Source organism: Stigmatopora nigra, chromosome 5 (assembly GCF_051989575.1).
Source record: "Stigmatopora nigra isolate UIUO_SnigA chromosome 5, RoL_Snig_1.1, whole genome shotgun sequence".
NCBI classification, from domain to species: Eukaryota; Metazoa; Chordata; class Actinopteri; order Syngnathiformes; family Syngnathidae; genus Stigmatopora; species Stigmatopora nigra.
The window spans coordinates 1,774,556-1,794,333 of NC_135512.1; the positions used below are offsets into that span (position 1 = coordinate 1,774,556).

Below are 19,778 nucleotides of genomic sequence, written 5' to 3' on the forward strand. Positions count from 1 at the left end.
ACATGCATGCTATGCTAATGGTGTGCTAAATTTTTCCCTAGGTATAAATGTAAGCGTCAATAGTTGTCCTTTGTCTCCTTGCGCCCTGCGATTGGCTGGCCACTGATTCAAGTTATCCGCAGCCTGGTATCTGAAGTTGGCTGGGATTGGCTCCAGCACCCCCCGCGACCTTTGTGAGTATAACAAAAGAAATGGCTGAATGTTAAGGCCAACTGTATGTACACATGTACATCTATGTTTATGTATGTATATGTATATTTGTATATATGTTTGTATTTGGGAAAAGTCATTGTTACAGTAGCGGTGAGAATACAGACACAGAAAAACATTTTAGACAAATAAATAGGTAATAAATAAGATAATAAATAAATATATATATGTGCTTATTCATTTATATATTTATTTATTAACTTATTTATTACCTATTTATGTATGTCTAAAATGTATTTTCCTGTGTATTCTCACCCTGTTGCTACTGTGACAGTGACATTTATTGAATACGGGATGGATAAAGTAATCTAATCTAATATAATGAGGTACAAAAAAATGAACGAATAGAACGAAGCCATGGCATTTTTGTCCATTTCAAAAGGTAAAGTCGCTTTGACATTCGAGTTAAAAGCGCGTTCGGGTCAAGTTCGTATCTCGAGGCACCACAGGATTATATAGTACATACTGTAGTACATTCCTTTGGTTTTACCTTTCCTGGTTGGCTGGTTGGTTGTTGGGTGGGGGAAGGCTCCATGGATTTATGGGTGGTGCTCCGCCCCTTTTCTCTTTTGCCCGTCTTCCTGTCGTGTTTCCCTGCTTGTTTGAGGCCGGACAGGAACTCCTGTGCTCCGCCCCATGTTCATAACACCGAGCCTGGAAGGAGTCCTCGAGCCGCCCGACGGAAGAAGGAAAACTACCCCAAAAAGCTCCAAAGTCGGACTTCCAGCTAAAAGTAAAACGGAGCGGGGAGGATTCGACGGCGTGTCCGGCTGTATGGCGTTTCTGTCGGCCTAGTTGACTCTCGCTTCCCCCCTCGTAATTAACCAGCAACTCTCGGCGGGTGAGTTTGGACTGATTTGAACGGTGAAGTTAAGCTAGCAAACTTTTTGGGTGTAGTCTTTTCTACCGTTGTTTATTTGGAAATTTCCGTCTAAAAGACGATTAAATGGAGTTGGGAGCTAGTTAAGCTTGGAGTTTTGGTTTTAAAACCGTGTTAAATTCGAAATTTTCACTTTTTCCGGACTGAAGTAGCGAGGCCGCCGTGGCAAGGTTTACCGTAGCGGTTATATCCACCGGAGGCAGGATTTTTCACATTTTTAAAGAAGAGAGTTTCGGAAAATATGGATTTTTAGTTTTTTTTTTAGAACGACATGGGCGTGCTTTTTTGTATTAAATTGTCAATCAAAAGAGGAAAAAGTGTGTAATGTGGCTTAAAATTGAAGCTTTAGTTGATGAGGCGTTCAAAGAACCGTGTCTTCCTTTCGTGTTGCGTTTGGGTTACAGTAAATGGGAGAATGCTTGTAAAGCATATACGTTTGACAATAAAGTTGACACAAACGTAAAAATCAAAGACAGCATTATGTTTCAGACACTTTTGAAATATTTTCCTGCTTTTTACTTGACTATTTTAAACTTTTCTCGTGTTTGCGTATTTTTATGATTAAAAACAATTGAAAACGTCCCTACTAAAAACTAAATAACTAATAAGCAATATTTTTTGTTATTTAAAAAAAAATCCTCTGGTTAAGGTAAGTCATTTTACTTTTGAGAAAGGATGTGTGTGGTACACCGCATTTTTGACAGTGGGGTATGTTTTTTTCTGGCTTTTGTGGTTAAATCATATTTTAAATGAGCACATTTCAAAACAACAACAAAAAATACCTTCACAAAATGCGACTTATACTCCATTGTGACTTATATATTGTTTTCTTTTTCATCTCTGTTGTGTACATTTTGGCTGCTATGACTTTTAAAAAATATATATAAATTAATTAGCACTTGATCGTTTCTGGAGATCATCAAAATACATAAATAAAAACCTGATTTGGTCCTCCATGAGGTCACAAAGAGATTAATCTATAATCTGGGCACTCCTGCTTTTGCCTTTTGGCCACTTAGCCATAAGCTTCTTAACCGTGTCGTGGCAGGAGTGAAACTTCTCTCTTTCATCGGAGGAGACACTTTGAGGTTAAACTTTTTTTCCCCTTTTTTGAACACATCCGCTCTTGTGTCACAAGGGTTCTGACCTTTTGCAGATTTTCGCCATTTTTCTAGTGTCCACATAAAGTTCCTAACTGCAAACCACCAGTAAATAGCAATAATATCCCCTTAATGTTAAAAGAGACAATAATATATTTGCTTTAATTTCCCATTAAGACGAATGAAGACATTTTTCTGCATCTAAACGGGAAGTTTCTTTCTTTTCGTCCCGTGTTTAGAAATCACACTTCCCCGTCTGATCGTTTTTTGCAAATAAACAACAAAAATACACATTTTTAGCCATTTTAAATTTCCACAAACTCACAAGACGACAAATTAAACCTCTAATACCAAAAAACTCACTCAATTTGACATCAAAATGACCCAAAAAACCCACTTGATTGCATTCTGACTCCCTCTGCCGACCCTCCGCGTCCAATTCAGTGCCTCTAAACCCCCCGTCAATGACAGCGAATGAGTTAGCGCCCCCCAGCCAACGCCACTGTCCTCCCGTGACCCCCCCAAAACGCTTTGTTTAACTATCACGCGCTCAAAGCAAGCAGTCAGCATCAACAGCGTCAACCCCGCACAATCGGGCCCGTGTTTTTTATCCTGCGCCACTTTAACATCTTTAATTTGGGTAAATCTCAACAGAATGACGTCCAGCGTCACCTTGGAGGATGCGCTGTCCAATGTGGACCTCCTGGAGGAGCTCCCGTTGCCCGACCAGCAGCCATGCATCGAACCGCTGCCTTCCTCCATCATGTACCAGGTAGGAACTCGCCCGAGTCGTACTTTTGTTATTATTATTATTGTTTTTACTCAAAATGTCTTCTGTTTTTGTAGCCAAACTTCAACACTAACTTCGAGGACCGCAACGCCTTCGTCACGGGGATCGCCAGATACATCGAGCAGGCTACTGTCCACTCCAGCATGGTGCGCCATTTTACAGTTTTTAGGAAACTTCATTGTTTTTTTAGGAAATACAGTAGTACCTCTACTTACAAAATGAATTGGTTTTAGTTGTTTATGTAAGTAGAGGCATATTTTTCCACATTCTATTGCTGGGGTGGGCAAACTTTTGGGCCTGGGGGCCAAATTGACTTTAAAAATTTGACAGATGGGCGGGGTCAGGACAAGATAGGATACAGATAAAAAAGTGCATCCGTTAACAGTACATATGAAAGATAAACAGAAAAAAGGACTAAAGTAATAACATAGTCATCACTCATCATTAAAGTCAAAAGTATAAGCATAAGTACAAAGTAAAGTAAAAAGGAATATTAAAATGTCATTTAAAAAAAGATAGAAGGGCTGTAAAACACAAAAAACAAATAAGAGTGGACACGGCTACTGCTAATGTCTTCTGCGTGACGGCGCCATCTTTGGGGGAAAAATATTTGGACAAAGTCGGCGGGCCGGATTAAAAAGCCTAATGTGGCCCGTGGGCCATAGTTTGCCCATGTCTGTTCTATTGGCATCGTTTGTTCCACCATTTTTTTCATATTAGCCACTATACACCCAATAAAAATCATGGAATTATAGATTTTTTTGTAAGAAAAATGTACTGTATTTTTTGGAGAATAAATCCCACTAGCCAAAAAATGGGAAAAAATGTACCAGTCACATGAGAGACACTAGCCAATGACTGGGGATAAAAATATATATGTGGCAGTATAAGTTATACAAAATTATACAATAAAATAATAGGAAAAAAATGGAACAACAGTTATGCTGAGCTGGTAGTGTAACATATTTTAAGACACTTTTTTTGGCCTAGCCAAACTATAAAAAATGCGACTTATAGTCGTGTCGAAAGTGTAGAAGAATACACTTAAAAAATCCTCAAAAAATTTGATTGGGGACATCCGGAGTGGAAATCCGACTTGCTCGGAAATTTGGGTTCGAACCCCCTCGTAACGCGAAGACTTCCCGTAGGAATGTTATAGTTTTTTCTGTCTTTTGTGTAACCAATGGAATGCTAGCTCACATTTTTTGGCATGGCCTGAAAAGGTTTGTGTCCAATTAGTAGTCGGCCAGGGGTAGACTGCTTTTTGGAATCAAACGCTACTTTGTTTGTGAGCTGCCGTTCCTCCTCTCCCTTCCGACTGGAACCTCCTGGGATGAAATGACTCAGAAAACATGTTTTTTTTTGGGGGAAAAATAATCTGGCTTCATTCATCACATTGTTTCAACAATTTTACATGTCTGTTTTTTTTTTTTTTTGGTTTTAGAATGAAATGCTGGAGGAAGGTCAAGAGTATGCCATCATGCTGTACACCTGGAGAAGCTGCTCACGTGCAATACCGCAGGTAACCACCAGGACAGTAATATAATACCTCATTACAGTAATCCCTCGATTAGTGCGGTTAATGTAGAGCAGACATGACAGCGATAAACAAAAAAAACACAAAGTAGGGTTACCACTATTGAAAAAAAAAATAATAATAATAACTTATAATATTTTTTTACTTAGTGCTAAATCCTAATAGTAAGCGGAGGACAGGGTAGTAGCTTCCACTTGTGAATTTCAGCGTGGATTTTCACCTTTTTATTAACTTACCAAAAAAAAGTATTAACAAAAAAAATGTCCCCTTGAAAAAAAACCTGCAATAGTTGAAGCCGCGATATTCAAGGGATTACTGTAATAGGTTCTAAAATTTTAGGTTGAACAACACAATTCAGATAGTGTTTTTATGGTATCTATTTCATATTATTTGCACTATTAAAACTGTCTTTGGCTATTTTTTCCCAATATCCCAAAGCTAATAATCTCCAATTTTGACATTCCCTTTTCTCCACTCCCCTTTTTATGTTCCTATACAATAAACCTTTAAATTGAATTGATTTAAATGCTTTTATTGTCTTAATACAAGTAAAATGAGATTTAAAGCTTCACCACTACAACAGACAAACATAAATCACAAATAAACACAATAAATCAATCTATATTGGGCAAATCCAAGATGCCACATGGCGAGGTATTACTGTAGCGGTAGCTCGACTAACCCGCCGTCCTCCCGTCTTAGGTTAAATGCAACGAGCAACCCAACCGAGTGGAAATCTACGAGAAGACGGTGGAAGTTCTGGAGCCGGAAGTCACCAAGCTCATGAACTTCATGTACTTTCAGGTAAGATGCGCCTTCTCAAGATGGCCACCGCCGGGTTGTTTTTATAAAAAGTAAAAAATGTTTGTCTGTCATTCCAGCGAAACGCCATCGACCGATTCTGCGGCGAAGTCCGCCGTCTTTGCCACACCGAGCGCCGCAAAGACTTTGTCTCCGAGGCCTACCTACTCACGTTGGGGAAGTTCATTAATATGTTTGCCGTGTTGGATGAGCTCAAGAACATGAAGTGCAGCGTCAAGAACGACCACTCGGCTTACAAGCGGTAAGGAAAAAGCGGCCATCCATACCCAAATCAAAATCTGTTGTTGACTAATGGATGTACAACACAACTACTACCACTAAGAACCACCTACTACTGCATTTTCTAATCCGGTGCACCTTCCATATGAAACAACAATAACATTTTTGTGCTCCCTATTAAAAGCATGAATATTTAGGTGAAAATTGTGAATCAGGGGGAGGCTTATATGCGAGAAATTGTTAAATTCAACCATTTTAAGGGGACGGCTTGTACGCGAAAGGTGCTAATATGCGACATAATACAGTATAAATATCCATAGTTTTAGGATTTTGACTACTGTATTTTCCACGACTATAAGGCGCACTTAAGTCTTACATTTTCTCCAAAATAGACAGTGCGCCTTATAATCCAGTGCGCCTTATATATGGAAAAAAAACAGAAAACCAAAAAAACGAAAAACCACCACTGTCGGATATTAAAAAAAACACAAACGCCTCAACTGAAACAATACTATTAAATATGCAGATCAGCCATCTTAGTTGACAACAACTTCCATCATTTAGCTCCTCCCCCAATGCAAGATTTTATACAAAAAAATCCAAAACATCAACAATGGCTGGCTCTGGAGGTGACTGTAAAGTAGTGAGTGCTTCATACCTGGAAGTCAATAGCAATTACCCTATTTTCACCACTATAAGGCACACTTAAAAGTCTTATATTTTCTACAAAATAGACAGTGTGCCTTATAATACAGTGCGCCTTATATATGGAAAAAATGTCATTCATTGGGGGTGCGCCTTATAATGTGGTGTGCCTTATAGTCGTGAAAATACGTTAATCTGACAAAACTGAACAATCAACACAAGGCAGCCGTATTTTCCAAGACTTCTCTTCAAATGTGAAAATACCCCATTGAAAGCAAGGCAATTTTGTATTAAACCGCCATGTTTCTTCCTCGTTATCTTTCAGCGCCGCTCAGTTCCTGCGAAAAATGTCCGAGCCTTCCTCCATTCAGGAATCCCAAAACCTGTCCATGTTCCTGGCAAACCACAACAAAATCACACAGGTCTACAACAATGAATTTCCTTGACTTTAACATTTACAACAATATTTTCTCTCAAATCTTACCGTTGTGTTTCTTACAGTCTTTGCAACAACAACTGGAGGTGATCAACGGTTACGAAGAGCTCCTGGCCGACATCGTCAACCTTTGCGTGGAGTATTACGACAACAAGATGTACTTGACACCCGGCGAGAAGCACATGTTACTCAAAGTGAGTCCAGAAAACCGTTTTCCTACGTTTTTGGAACTCAATACGCCACTCAATTTTAGGTGATGGGCTTTGGCTTGTACCTGATGGATGGAAACAACAGCAACATCTACAAATTGGATGCCAAGAAGAGGATTAACTTGACCAAGATTGATAAGTTTTTCAAGGTAGGAATGAAGTATCTGATCCTATTTGTGATAATCTGTGTTACATTTGCTATATTTTTAATTGAAATGTATAAGTATGATTTGAATCAGATTTTTGTTCGATTTTTGGGTTAAACTTGATGTCTAGTTTTTGTAATTGCTGTTTTGTTTCAGAAGATAAAACGAATATTGAATATGTTTTTTAGTATTACTTGATTGTAAATGTTTAATAGTTTTAATTGTATGCTGGGAAGTTTATATTTTAACTTTTTTTTTTACTTCATATAATTTGGATTTTTACTAAGTCATTTCACATTCATAATTTGGATTTTTATGAAGTAATTTTACATTCATAATTTGGATTTTTATGAAGTAATTTTACATTCATAATTTGGATTTTTATGAAGTAATGTTACATTCATAATTTGGATTTTTATGAAATAATTTCACATTCATAATTTGGACTTTTTTTAAGTCATTCCACATTCATAATTTGGATTTTTATTCCGTTTTTTTCACATTCATAATTTGGATTTTATTCCGTTTTTTCACATTCATAATTTGGATTTTTATTAAGTTTTTTCACATTCAGAATTTGGATTTTTATTAAGTAATTTCACATTCAGAATTTGGATTTTTATTAAGTAATCTCACATTCATAATTTGTATTTGTATTTAGTCATTTCACATTCATAATTCGGATTTTTAATTTAATTTTTTTAATCTCACATTCATAATTTGAATTTTTAATTTATTTTTTTTAATTTCACATTCATAATTTGAATTTTTAATTTATTTTTTTTAAATTTCAGATTCATAATTTGGATTTTTAATTTAATTTTTTAAATCTCACATTCATAATTTGAATTTTTAATTATTTTTTTTAAATTTCACATTCATAATTTGGATTTTTATTTTAAATTTTTTAATTTCACATTCATAATTTCGATTTTTAATTTTATTTTTTAATTTCACATTCATTATTTCGATTTTTAATTTTAACTTTTTAATTTCACATTTATACACAAGTTCAATTTCTCTGGTCTCGTCATTGGTCAGTTCTTAAGTTAATTTTCCCCGGCAGCAACTGCAAGTGGTCCCACTTTTCGGCGACATGCAAATCGAGCTCTCCAGGTACATCAAGACCAGCGCTCACTTTGAAGAGAACAAATCCAGGTGAGTGCAGGGTAGAACATCCACTTTTCCCCATTTCCCCACATCCTGACTTTAGCCGTTGCCTCTCCTCCACCCAGATGGACTTGCACATCCATCTCCAGCAGCCCTCAATACAACATCTGCGAACAGATGATTCAGATCCGCGAGGATCACATGCGCTTCATCTCGGAGCTGGCCCGCTACAGCAACAGCGAGGTGGTGACCGGTTCCGGGCGTCAGGAGTTGCAGAAGACCGACGTGGAGTACAGAAAGTTGTTTGACTTGGCGCTGCAGGGCATGCAGCTCTTGTCGCAGTGGAGTGCTCACGTCATGGAAGTGGTGAGTACTCACAACTTATGAATACGAGGCCATTAAAAGTTGTACTGAACGGACAAAAAAAGTATTTAATATTTGATGAGAGAACACAGAAGAAGGTGAGTGGTTATTGACTTCGCAGTTCTGGGATTCTGGGTTCAAGTCTAGGTAGGTCCATCTGTGTGGAGTTTGCTTGTTCTCCAGGTATAGTGGTACCTTGACATATGTGTGCCTCGACAGGCGAGGAATCTGAGATAAGAGTTACATTTTTGGGCAGATATTTATCTTGAGATATGAGACAAATTTTGATATACGAGCATACAGCGTTGCATTTTTTTCAGTGTTTTTTTTCCCTCCGTTAGTCAGTGCATATGGCGGAGCAATCGCTAATATGAGAGGAGTATAAACTACTACTCATTGGAAAGTGGTCGTGGGTTATCTTATTTTGAGGACATTTTTGTGTATCATTTTGGGAATATTTTGTAGGAAAAACAAAAGCAAACAACCCTCCATAGGTTGCATCTGAAAGTCAGATTGGAGGCGGGGTTAATAGAGCCAAGAAAGGTATCAAAATTTTAAACAATTACAATTAAGTTTAGTGTAAGGTAATATTAAATTTATTTTTGAGTGTATCTGCATCGTAATCCAAGTTCATTTAAATTTGTTTGTGTTATGTTACGAGCGTGTTGCCATGCAAAACCCCATATTTTTCTGGTCAGTATTCCTGGAAACTGGTCCACCCCACGGACAAGTACTCCAACAAGGAGTGCCCCGACAACGCCGAAGAATACGAGCGCGCCACCCGATACAACTATACCAGCGAAGAGAAGTTTGCCCTAGTGGAGGTGAGCCCCTTTGAACTTTTTATATATTATTAGAATTGTATCTATTTTATGTGTTTTTTTTTACAGGTGATTGCCATGATCAAAGGTCTCCAGGTCCTGATGGGCCGCATGGAGAGCGTCTTCAACCACGCCATCCGCCACACCATCTACTCGGCCCTGCAGGACTTCTCGCAGGTGACGCTACGCGATCCGTTGCGGCAGGCCATCAAAAAGAAGAAGAACGTCATTCAGAGGTGAGGCAGGGAGGGGTACTAGGACGTTTGGTCGCCGGACATTTGACAACAGAGAGTTTACTGTTGAAATCAGCTCTCAAAATGATATTCATGCGAGTTTAATATCAAAAAATCTACTGATGAAACCAGCTCTCAAAATTATATACGTCCGGGGCGACCAAACGTCCGGGGCGACCAAACGTCCGGGGCGACCAAACGTCCGGGGCGACCAAACGTCCGGGGCGACCAAACGTCCGGGGCGAGCAAACGTCCGGGGCGACCAAACGTCCGGGGCGACCAAACGTCCGGGGCGACCAAACGTCCGGGGCGACCAAACGTCCGGGGCGACCAAACGTCCGGGGCGACCAAACGTCCGGGGCGACCAAACGTCCGGGGCGACCAAACGTCCGGGGCGACCAAACGTCCGGGGCGACCAAACGTCCGGGGCGACCAAACGTCCGGGGCGACCAAACGTCCGGGGCGACCAAACGTCCGGGGCGACCAAACGTCCGGGGCGACCAAACGTCCGGGGCGACCAAACGTCCGGGGCGACCAAACGTCCGGGGCGACCAAACGTCCGGGGCGACCAAACGTCCGGGGCGACCAAACGTCCGGGGCGACCAAACGTCCGGGGCGACCAAACGTCCGGGGCGACCAAACGTCCGGGGCGACCAAACGTCCGGGGCGACCAAACGTCCGGGGCGACCAAACGTCCGGGGCGACCAAACGTCCGGGGCGACCAAACGTCCGGGGCGACCAAACGTCCGGGGCGACCAAACGTCCGGGGCGACCAAACGTCCGGGGCGACCAAACGTCCGGGGCGACCAAACGTCCGGGGCGACCAAACGTCCGGGGCGACCAAACGTCCGGGGCGACCAAACGTCCGGGGCGACCAAACGTCCGGGGCGACCAAACGTCCGGGGCGACCAAACGTCCGGGGCGACCAAACGTCCGGGGCGACCAAACGTCCGGGGCGACCAAACGTCCGGGGCGACCAAACGTCCGGGGCGACCAAACGTCCGGGGCGACCAAACGTCCGGGGCGACCAAACGTCCGGGGCGACCAAACGTCCGGGGCGACCAAACGTCCGGGGCGACCAAACGTCCGGGGCGACCAAACGTCCGGGGCGACCAAACGTCCGGGGCGACCAAACGTCCCGGCGACCAGACGTCCGGTCTCTTGGCTCGGGACCCGTGGGTTAGATTTCCCGTTTGTCTTTCCCAGCGTCCTCCAGGCCATTCGCAAGACCGTATGCGACTGGGAGACGGGTCGCGAGCCGCACAATGACCCGGCACTACGCGGGGAGAAGGATCCCAAGGGTGGATTTGACATCAAGGTCCCCCGACGAGCCGTGGGACCCTCCAGCACTCAGGTGGGGTCATTAGTTTTACCAGAAGACATTGTGACGAGGCGGACTAGGACTCCCCCACAAAAAAAAACATGACAATAGAGTCATAACTCCACTTACAAAATGAATTGGTTCCATAACTTTGATTATTTGGTAAGTAGAAGAGTACTTTATATATAAATCCCGTCATTCTTTCCAGCTTTACATGGTGAGGACCATGCTGGAGTCCCTGGTCGCCGACAAAAGCGGCTCTAAGAAGACCCTACGAAGCGGTCTGGAGGGACCCACCATCTTGGATATCGAAAGGTTTCACCGCGAGTCATTTTTCTACACTCACCTGTTGAACTTTAGCGGTGAGCATCAATCCACACGTCAACGTCACCTCTCGTTATCGCCACTTGAATCTAAGACCTGGTCTTTGTGGACTTTTTTTGGGTAGAAACCTTGCAGCACTGTTGTGACCTCTCCCAGTTGTGGTTCCGGGAATTCTTCCTGGAACTCACCATGGGGCGCAGAATCCAGTTCCCCATTGAGATGTCCATGCCTTGGATCCTTACTGATCACATTCTGGAGACTAAGGAATCCTCCATGATGGAGTAATAAGCACATTTCAAATCTTTTTGGACTTTTTTTGTGTCATTTAAATTAATCTTCCATTGAAAATGTTTGTATTCAGGTACGTGCTGTATCCTCTGGATTTGTACAACGATAGCGCCCATTACGCCCTGACCAAGTTTAACAAACAGTTCCTGTATGATGAAATTGAAGCTGAAGTAAATCTCTTTCTCATTGCGTTTTTTATGTAAAACAACACGAATTAATTACATTTTTATTATTATTTTTCTCGTATTTTTAGGTCAACCTGTGCTTTGATCAATTTGTCTACAAGTTGGCCGATCAGATATTTGCATACTACAAGATCCTGGCTGGAAGGTAAGTTCAAAAAGTTTAGATCTTTACCAAATTTTGAATATTTTTTGCCACCCCTTTTTTAGTCTCTTATTGGACAAGCGTTTGCGGACCGACTGTAAAAACCAAGGCGCCAACATTCCGTGGCCGGCTTCCAACCGTTACGAGACTCTGCTTAAGCAACGCCACGTCCAGGTATTTTAAAATGTAAAGGAGTAACGATAAATTGTGTCTCACTAACGTTGTTCTTCAGCTCTTGGGTAGATCCATCGACCTGAACCGGCTGATAACTCAGAGGATCTCTGCCGCCTTGTATAAATCCCTGGAACTTGCCATCAACCGCTTTGAAAGCGAAGACCTCACTTCCATCATGGTAGGCTAATCGGAGGATTACTTTACCGTATTTTCACGACTATAAGGCGCACTTAAAAGTCTTCAATTTTCTCCAAAATAGACAGTGCGCCTTATAATCCAGTGCGCCTTATATATGGAAAAAACAGAAAACCAAAAACGAAAAACCACCACTGTCGGATATTAAAAAAAACACAAACGCCTGAACTGAAACAATACTGTTAAATATGCAGATCAGCCATCTTAGTTTACAAAATCTTCCATCATATAGCTCCTCCCCCACTGCAGGATTTTATGCAAAAAAATCCAAAACATCAACAATGGCTGGCTCTAGAGGTGACTGTGTTTCATACCTGGAAGTCAATAGCAATTACCGTATTTTCACGACTATAAGGCGCACTTAAAAGTCTTGAATTTTCTCCAAAATAGACAGTGCGCCTTATAATACAGTGCGCCTTATAATACAGTGTGCCTTATATATGGAAAAAATGTCATTCATGGAGGGTGCGCCTTATAATGCGGTGTGCCTTATAGTCGTGAAAATACGGTAATTTGTTTTAGTTTGGGCATTACTGTCCACTTATTGAATTAATACATATAAATAGTCAAATTTGATATTGGACTTGAGCTGGGAAACAGCACTCGTGTCCAAGGCTGGACAGATGGGTACTGCCACCTAGTGGATGGGAGTGGAAGTCCAGTCAGCTATTTCTTTCAATAACACAAAGCGATTTTGAATCAATGTGGGAATTGTGCAACGTAATATTGCGATACATAACAGAATGAATGTCTTAAATTCTGACACAAAGTCTGATTGGTCTGTCAGGAACTGGAAGGACTGGTGGAAATCAACCGTTTGACTCACAAGCTCCTCTGCAAGTTCTTGACGCTGGACAGTTTCGACGCCATGTTCCGCGAGGCCAACCACAACGTGTCGGCGCCGTACGGCCGCATCACGCTGCACGTCTTCTGGGAACTCAACTACGACTTTCTGCCCAACTACTGTTACAACGGCTCCACCAACAGGTAGGGAGGGGAAGAGTGCGTGAAATGGCCGACCCGCGGTGACACACGGACGTCTGACCGGTTTACGTTTTCAGGTTTGTGCGTACCGTCCTGCCGTTCTCGCAAGAGTTTCAGAGGGACAAGCCGCCCAACGCTCAACCGCAGTATCTCTACGGATCAAAGGTCAGTGACGTTTTGTGTCCAATTGAGATTTACCCAAATCAGTTGCCCCACCCAAGATGGCTGCCAGAAAAGGAGTGTTTGTTTGGTCCTCCTAAGATGATGTTGATGTCCAATTGTGGTGTTCAGTCATTTTTATGCGATCAATTTAAATGAGTTTTTGGCTTATGGACGGACAATTCGTTTGAAGGTGAAGGGGGTGGGGCTAATGAAGGTTGCGGTCACGTTAAAGGCGGGGAAATGGATACTTTGACGTTGATAAAATGCTTTTAAAGTTGAAAGTTGAGAAATCAAAGGGTCATGACTTAATGTCGATGTCATTACATTGACTTAGGCTTTAAAGGGGGATGTTGCCCCTCCCAATATGGCCGCCCTGGTCAAATATGGCCATTTTGGTAGAAGAGATTAATTTAAAAAAATACAAAAATAATCAATGCTTTTGTCAGGAACTGAAGTTATTTGATCACTAGTAAAAAAAAAAAAGTGCGAGTGTGACCAGCCCTCCCACTTGAAATGGATTGGCCATCTATTAAGCAACCCACCCGTGCTAGTAACGAGAGTTAGAGACAGCGGCTTCCAAACACGCTAACCAAGGACATAAGCGCAGATCAAAAGCACCAATCCGTCCATTTCAAATGCTTATGTTTTATTACCCGTCACGGCAGATTGAATCATAATCCACAATGCGCCATACGCCATAATTCCCTCCTCCGTACGCCGACCTCAATCCAATCGCCTCAAGCCGGCTCCAGCTCGACCCGAGCCCCCCTCGGCGAGTAAGGCCGCCCGGACGGGACGGCGCGGGTCACCAGGGAGGGGCGGGGCCTACGCCGACAAAGCCAAAAGAGCACGGCGGCGACGACGAGTAACAACGCGCAGCCGCTCAGCCAGGCGCCGGCCGCCAATTCGCGGCCGCTCCCTTCCCGCCCGTCGCCGTCGTCCGCGGGGGTGCCGAAGACTTGACACTGCTCCCGGGTGGGGTTGGCCGCCTGGCACGTGACGCATAGCAAGTAGGTGGTCTGCGGGAGGAGGTTGGCCAAGTGGGCGGCGGTCTGGGTGACGGGAAGGCGCTCTTCGTGCGCGAAACGCTTGCGTTCGAAGGTCGCCTGCAGGCTGTTCCAGTTGGGGCTGTACATCACGCTGTAAAAAGTGTCCAAGCAGCCGGGAGAGCGGGGCCAGGTCACCTGGGCGGAGGTCGCCGAGATGGCGTGTACGTCCACGCCCATGGGAGGGGGACAAATGTTTCCTGTTGGGATTAGAGCGTTACAAATTTTGAAGATTTTTGGAGAAATTACGTCTTTTGTGTTTTGGGGGTGGGGTTTATTTGGTCATTTTTTGGCAGATAATACATTTTTGACAGGGATTATTGTTCTTGGCAGCCTCCATTGAAATAGATGACTGGAATGTGGGGAAAAAAAATCCAAATTCATCCATGAAAACGTTGAAATAATCCAATTGTCACGTTAGATTATAATTTTATTAAGGATGGACACATAACTGTTAATGTACACTTTTTGGTCATAATTTCGCTTTTTAATGTCGACCAATTGGTCAGTGTGATACATTAAAAGTAGTGGAAGAAAAATATGTAATATAGATTTGAATCATCTTCCATAATCAACATACTCAATTCACTTAAAATGTTAATTTATTACTCGGCAAATTTTTTAAAGAATGTTGTGACCACCCACTTGTCAACAGGCAATCCAAGCCATTTAAAAAAATCCTAACAACTAAAATAGTTTTAAAATAGGACATATTTTTGTCATTTTTAACACAAACCTCAAAGTTGAAAAATAATGTTGAAAAAAGCGAAAGGTCGCCAAGAAGGTTGGCGGTGACTCAACGACCTTCCGGCAAATCTCTGGGCCAGATTGCGTCATATAATCCCAACGCCGACCGGGGGGTTTAATTTCAGACAATCCCCTGCGCAGAATGCTTATTATCTCCTCTGCCATTGTTACATTCTGTTCTTGTTTATTCCCCCAAAAAATGGATTGGACGTTAATGGTGGCGGGTCAATTTACAATTTTAGCCAAAAATCAACCAAAAAAATAATATATTAGACAAAAAATTTTTGTTACTATTTCAGATTTTTTTTTAATGATCAAAAATATGTACTACCAAAACTATATAATACTTCTGGTTTTGAACATTGAAACATTTCACACTACTCTCTTTCGACACCAGATGTCCAATCATTTTGACGTGAAAGGTTTGGCATTGAATGAAAAAATGTACAATTTTCAAAAAAATTATAATTGTTATTCAAATAGTCACTTGTAAAATAACTGACATTTCCCACTACCATTGCATGTGTGTGTTTAAAAATAGCTTGCAAAACACCACAAAGTCACAATTAGATTAGTTTCCCAAACCGTAACCCGTAGCAACCAAACAGGCGGAATATTCAATTTAAATTTACCTCTTCGGTGCGCTCAGATTATCTTCATTCTCATCCCGTCACATCTGGAACGTCTGATCAGGGCGTCCTTGTTTTTGCACTCTGCTTTCCTGTATGTGTGTGTGTGAGAAAATATAGCTGCTGATGAATGTAGAGAAAAAAGTGGGCGGGGCTACCATAGCTTGCAATGGATGGCTGGAAAAAACGAATGACTCTAATTTTGAGGCATTATTAGGAGATTGGTGGCCCGGTGGAGAAGTGGTTTGGGCGTTGGGCTCGCAGTTGTGGGGTCGTGGGTTTGATCCCAAGTCGGGGTTTTTTTTGGGTTTTCTCTGGTGTCCTCCCACATCCCAAAAACATGTATGCTAGGCTAGCTGTTTGAACACTCAAAATTGCCCTGAGGTATGCGATTGGCTGGCTGAATGGAAGTTTCTGAGGTGGCAGTTTACTCATTTGGAAGTTTCCTTGTTAATGCTTTTTAATTTTTTTATTTTTTTTCTTCTTTCCCCCTTTGACCAGACGCTGAACCTGACGTACAGTAGCATCTTTAGTTGCTACCGCAACTTTGTGGGCCCGCCCCACATCAAGGTCATGTGCCGCCTGCTGGGCTACCAGGGTATCGCCGTGGTGATGGAGGAGCTGCTCAAGGTGGTCAAGAGTCTGGTGAGTCCCGCCCCCGGGAATCTGCCCGGCGACAGTCCGTCCAATGATCTCGTCCCTTTTGTAGCTCCAGGGGACCATCATGCAATACGTCAAGACCCTGATGGAGGTCATGCCCAAAATCTGTCGACTGCCACGCCACGAGTACGGCTCGCCAGGTTAGTGCGCTCGCCTGTTTTTGTTATTTTTTTCCCGTAGCGGGAATTGTGGCTTTTGTTATAGTTGGAGAATTTTATGTAATGATTCAATAATTTTGATCCATAAACAAGGCACACTTTTTAGAACATTTCATTTAGTTGCGCATTATAGTGCGGCGAATACAGTAATTTTGGGGTCATATTGGGAGGATGAAGTCACAAAATGTCTAGATTAACGTTGCAACATCATTTATTTCACGTTACGGGAAGCGGAAGGTGTTGGCAAATTTTTTTTGAGAGCATCCGTCCATTTTGGCGTCCATTTTGTCAGGAATTCTGGAGTTCTTCCACCACCAACTGAAAGACATTGTGGAATACGCCGAGCTGAAGACAGTGTGCTTCCAGAACCTGCGGGAGGTGGGAAACGCACTTCTCTTCTGTCTGCTCAGCGAGCAGAGCCTGGTAAGAGACAAAGGGGGCGGAGCTTGGGAGAAAAAAATGGTTAAACTCGCTGAACGCCGATGTTTGGTGTAGTCGCAGGAGGAAGTTTGTGATCTGCTGCACGCGGCACCATTCCAGAACATTCTGCCTAGAGTCCACATCAAAGGTAAACACACACCCCAAAAAAATCAACCAAAACAGTGGGCCACATTCAAAACAATTAAAATATACATAAGAGTGCACCAACTGTAATAATGATCATGACCACTAGAGTTATTTGTTACTTTGTTAAAAGATGGTGAATAAGAAACACTAAAAATATGTTTTTCCAATGTAATATCCTTTTTTGGTGTTTTTGTTATCAGGGTGGGAAGAAATTAATTCGTTTTTAGTTCATTTTTGTTAGAAAAGTGGATTTGAGATATGAGTTTAGTCTTGGAATGCATTATGCTCATATCTCAAGGTATTACTGTGTAGAGAATGGTTCATGTTTTGAAAAAAGGAAAGAAAGCAATACACTTTTTTTCCTTTCTTGTAAAAAGCATTCTTAAAAATAGTGTTTAGCGCGTTTGACTCGCAGTCCTAAGATCGAGGGTTCGATCCCAGGTCCAGTCGGTTGCAGGTTCTCCCTGGATACTAAACAACATGCTAGGCTAGGGTACTAGCTAGGTGAACATTAAAAAAAAAATGTCCTGATAGGCTCTGGCACCCCAGTAAGGATAAGCGTTCCAGAGAATGATGTAGTGACTGTTTTCTGCCAACAGAGGGCGAACGTCTGGACGCCAAGATGAAGCGCCTGGAATCCAAGTACACCGCCCTGCACATGGTGCCTCTGATCGAGCGTCTGGGGACGCCGCAGCAAATCGCCATCGCCCGCGAAGGCGACCTGCTGACCAAGGAGCGCCTGTGCTGCGGCCTGTCCATGTTCGAGGTGATCTTGGCGCGCGTTCGCGGCTTCCTGGACGACCCCATCTGGCGCGGCCCGCTGCCGGGCAACGGCGTTATGCACGTGGACGAGTGCGTGGAGTTCCACCGCCTCTGGAGCGCCATGCAGTTCGTCTACTGCATCCCCGTGGGCGCCCACGAGTTCACCGTCGAGTAAGTCGGGGAAATGGGCTTTGTGGGAATAGTGGATTGGACGCTAGGGGGCGCTATTTTTGTTGTTGTTTTTTAGGCAGTGCTTTGGAGATGGACTCCACTGGGCCGGCTGTATGATTATCAGCCTGTTGGGCCAGCATAGACGTTTTGACATCCTGGACTTTAGCTACCATCTGCTCAAGGTCCAAAAGCATGACGGCAAGGATGAAGTCATCAAGAGTGTGGTAAGAGGCCACGCCCACATTTACCTAGCATGCAGTGCTTTAAATAGTGGATTTTTTTAGGCTAATTGAGAGTAAAAATAGATGGTAGAAATGCTAACTGGTGCATTTTAAGTCCGTCCAAACAAAAGTCAAAGAAAAGTTACTTTATTTATTTTTTTTTAAATATTGATGTTACATTAGCATAGATAGGCATTCACAATTGGGGGTATAATTAAGAGTTATTTTGAGGCCACGCCCCCAACCTTACACGTACTTTCTGTTGTTTAGTGAAATTTATTAAGATTTTTTAAATTGTTGAAAAAAGAAATGGTTTAATTTGGCAAAAATACATTATTTTAAATTGTATTCTTCATCTTTTTAAGATTTAAAAAAATGTTTCAAAAAACATTGACATTAGTTGGATTTTAAAACCAAAGCATTCGTTGTAGTATTTATTTTTAATCATTTTAAAGAAAGCAATGACATTGAATATTTTCCAACTACATCATGTAGACGTATTTTTTCTCTAAAAAACATAAATTCAACCATTTTTAAAATATTTTCTAATTTAGTAATACTTTACAATTACCTTAGAAAAGCAATAAAATAAAAACATTAAATTAATACCATTTAAAAATCCACCTTCCCTCTTTTTATTCGTATTTATTTTTCTTTAAAAAACATAAATTTAACCATTTTTAAAAATGTTTATTAAGTAATACTATACATTTACTTTAGAAAAACAACAAAATAAAAATAAAAAATAAAATTAACACCAGTTAAAAATGCACTTTCCCTCTCAAATAACTTGATTTTCAGAAATAATTTTTAATCCTTAAAAAAATCTGTTTTTCCCGTCACAGCCACTAAAAAAAATGGTGGACCGCATCCGCAAATTCCAAGTTCTGAACAACGAGATCTTCGCCATCCTCTACAAGTACCTCAAGTCTGGCGACGGCGAGAACATGCCGGTGGAGCACGTGCGCTGTTTCCAGCCGCCCATCCACCAATCCCTGGCCAGCAGCTAAGCTAAGATCCGGCACCCTCTTCTTCCAAACATTCGCTCACAACAACACATTACACTTTATATATTCTATCTCTCCTCCACTTTGCTTAGCACCCAAAGTTTTTTTCTATTCACATGTGCCTTATCAGGAAAAAAATAGACCTTTATTTTATACTTTTTAAGAGTTTAATATTTAAAGTTTGTGGTGATGGTTCATTTATAACAAGTGAGGTGAAGGGTTTTTTTTTTTTTGGTTGTTTTTCTTTTCTTCTCGTTTTTATTCTGCATGCCAATCGCATTTCTATTCACTGTGCCTTGACTTTTAATCATACTTTTTATTATTTCAATAAATATGTAACAAATTATCAGATGATATAAGCCCCTCCCCCCCACACAAACAAAAATAGTTGAGATTTTTTTTTTTGTGATAGTGCAACTTCATTGTATGGAATACAAATATTTTCAGTGTTAAAAAATAATAATAATATGATCATTTTTCAAATTTTTAGACATTACACAAAGAAAAAAAATGA

The 19,778-nt window shown here is 41.7% G+C and overlaps 2 protein-coding genes across 2 annotated transcripts; one reads left to right on the plus strand and one right to left on the minus strand.

The window, feature by feature from the left end:
• Positions 1–777: 777 nt before the first annotated feature.
• On the plus strand, positions 778–19,610 carry cyfip1 (cytoplasmic FMR1 interacting protein 1). The gene is made up of 29 exons (XM_077717466.1): positions 778–1,051; positions 2,842–2,962; positions 3,037–3,126; positions 4,425–4,502; positions 5,220–5,321; positions 5,399–5,580; positions 6,529–6,625; positions 6,705–6,833; positions 6,893–6,997; positions 8,061–8,152; positions 8,230–8,470; positions 9,166–9,291; positions 9,358–9,524; positions 10,728–10,875; positions 11,051–11,204; positions 11,291–11,447; positions 11,528–11,624; positions 11,708–11,784; positions 11,847–11,955; positions 12,014–12,133; positions 12,938–13,137; positions 13,212–13,299; positions 16,220–16,363; positions 16,428–16,518; positions 16,829–16,959; positions 17,032–17,104; positions 17,703–18,036; positions 18,113–18,260; positions 19,103–19,610. Exons 2-29 carry the CDS (start codon positions 2,846–2,848, stop codon positions 19,265–19,267), a joined length of 3,762 nt encoding a protein of 1,253 aa, XP_077573592.1. The 5' UTR covers positions 778–1,051; positions 2,842–2,845; the 3' UTR covers positions 19,268–19,610.
• fndc9 (fibronectin type III domain containing 9) lies at positions 13,926–15,826 on the minus strand. Its single transcript, XM_077717479.1, has 2 exons — positions 15,722–15,826; positions 13,926–14,542 (listed from the first exon to the last, which is right to left on the minus strand). Exon 2 carries the CDS (start codon positions 14,520–14,522, stop codon positions 14,034–14,036), a length of 489 nt encoding a protein of 162 aa, XP_077573605.1. The 5' UTR covers positions 14,523–14,542; positions 15,722–15,826; the 3' UTR covers positions 13,926–14,033.
• Positions 19,611–19,778: the final 168 nt, after the last annotated feature.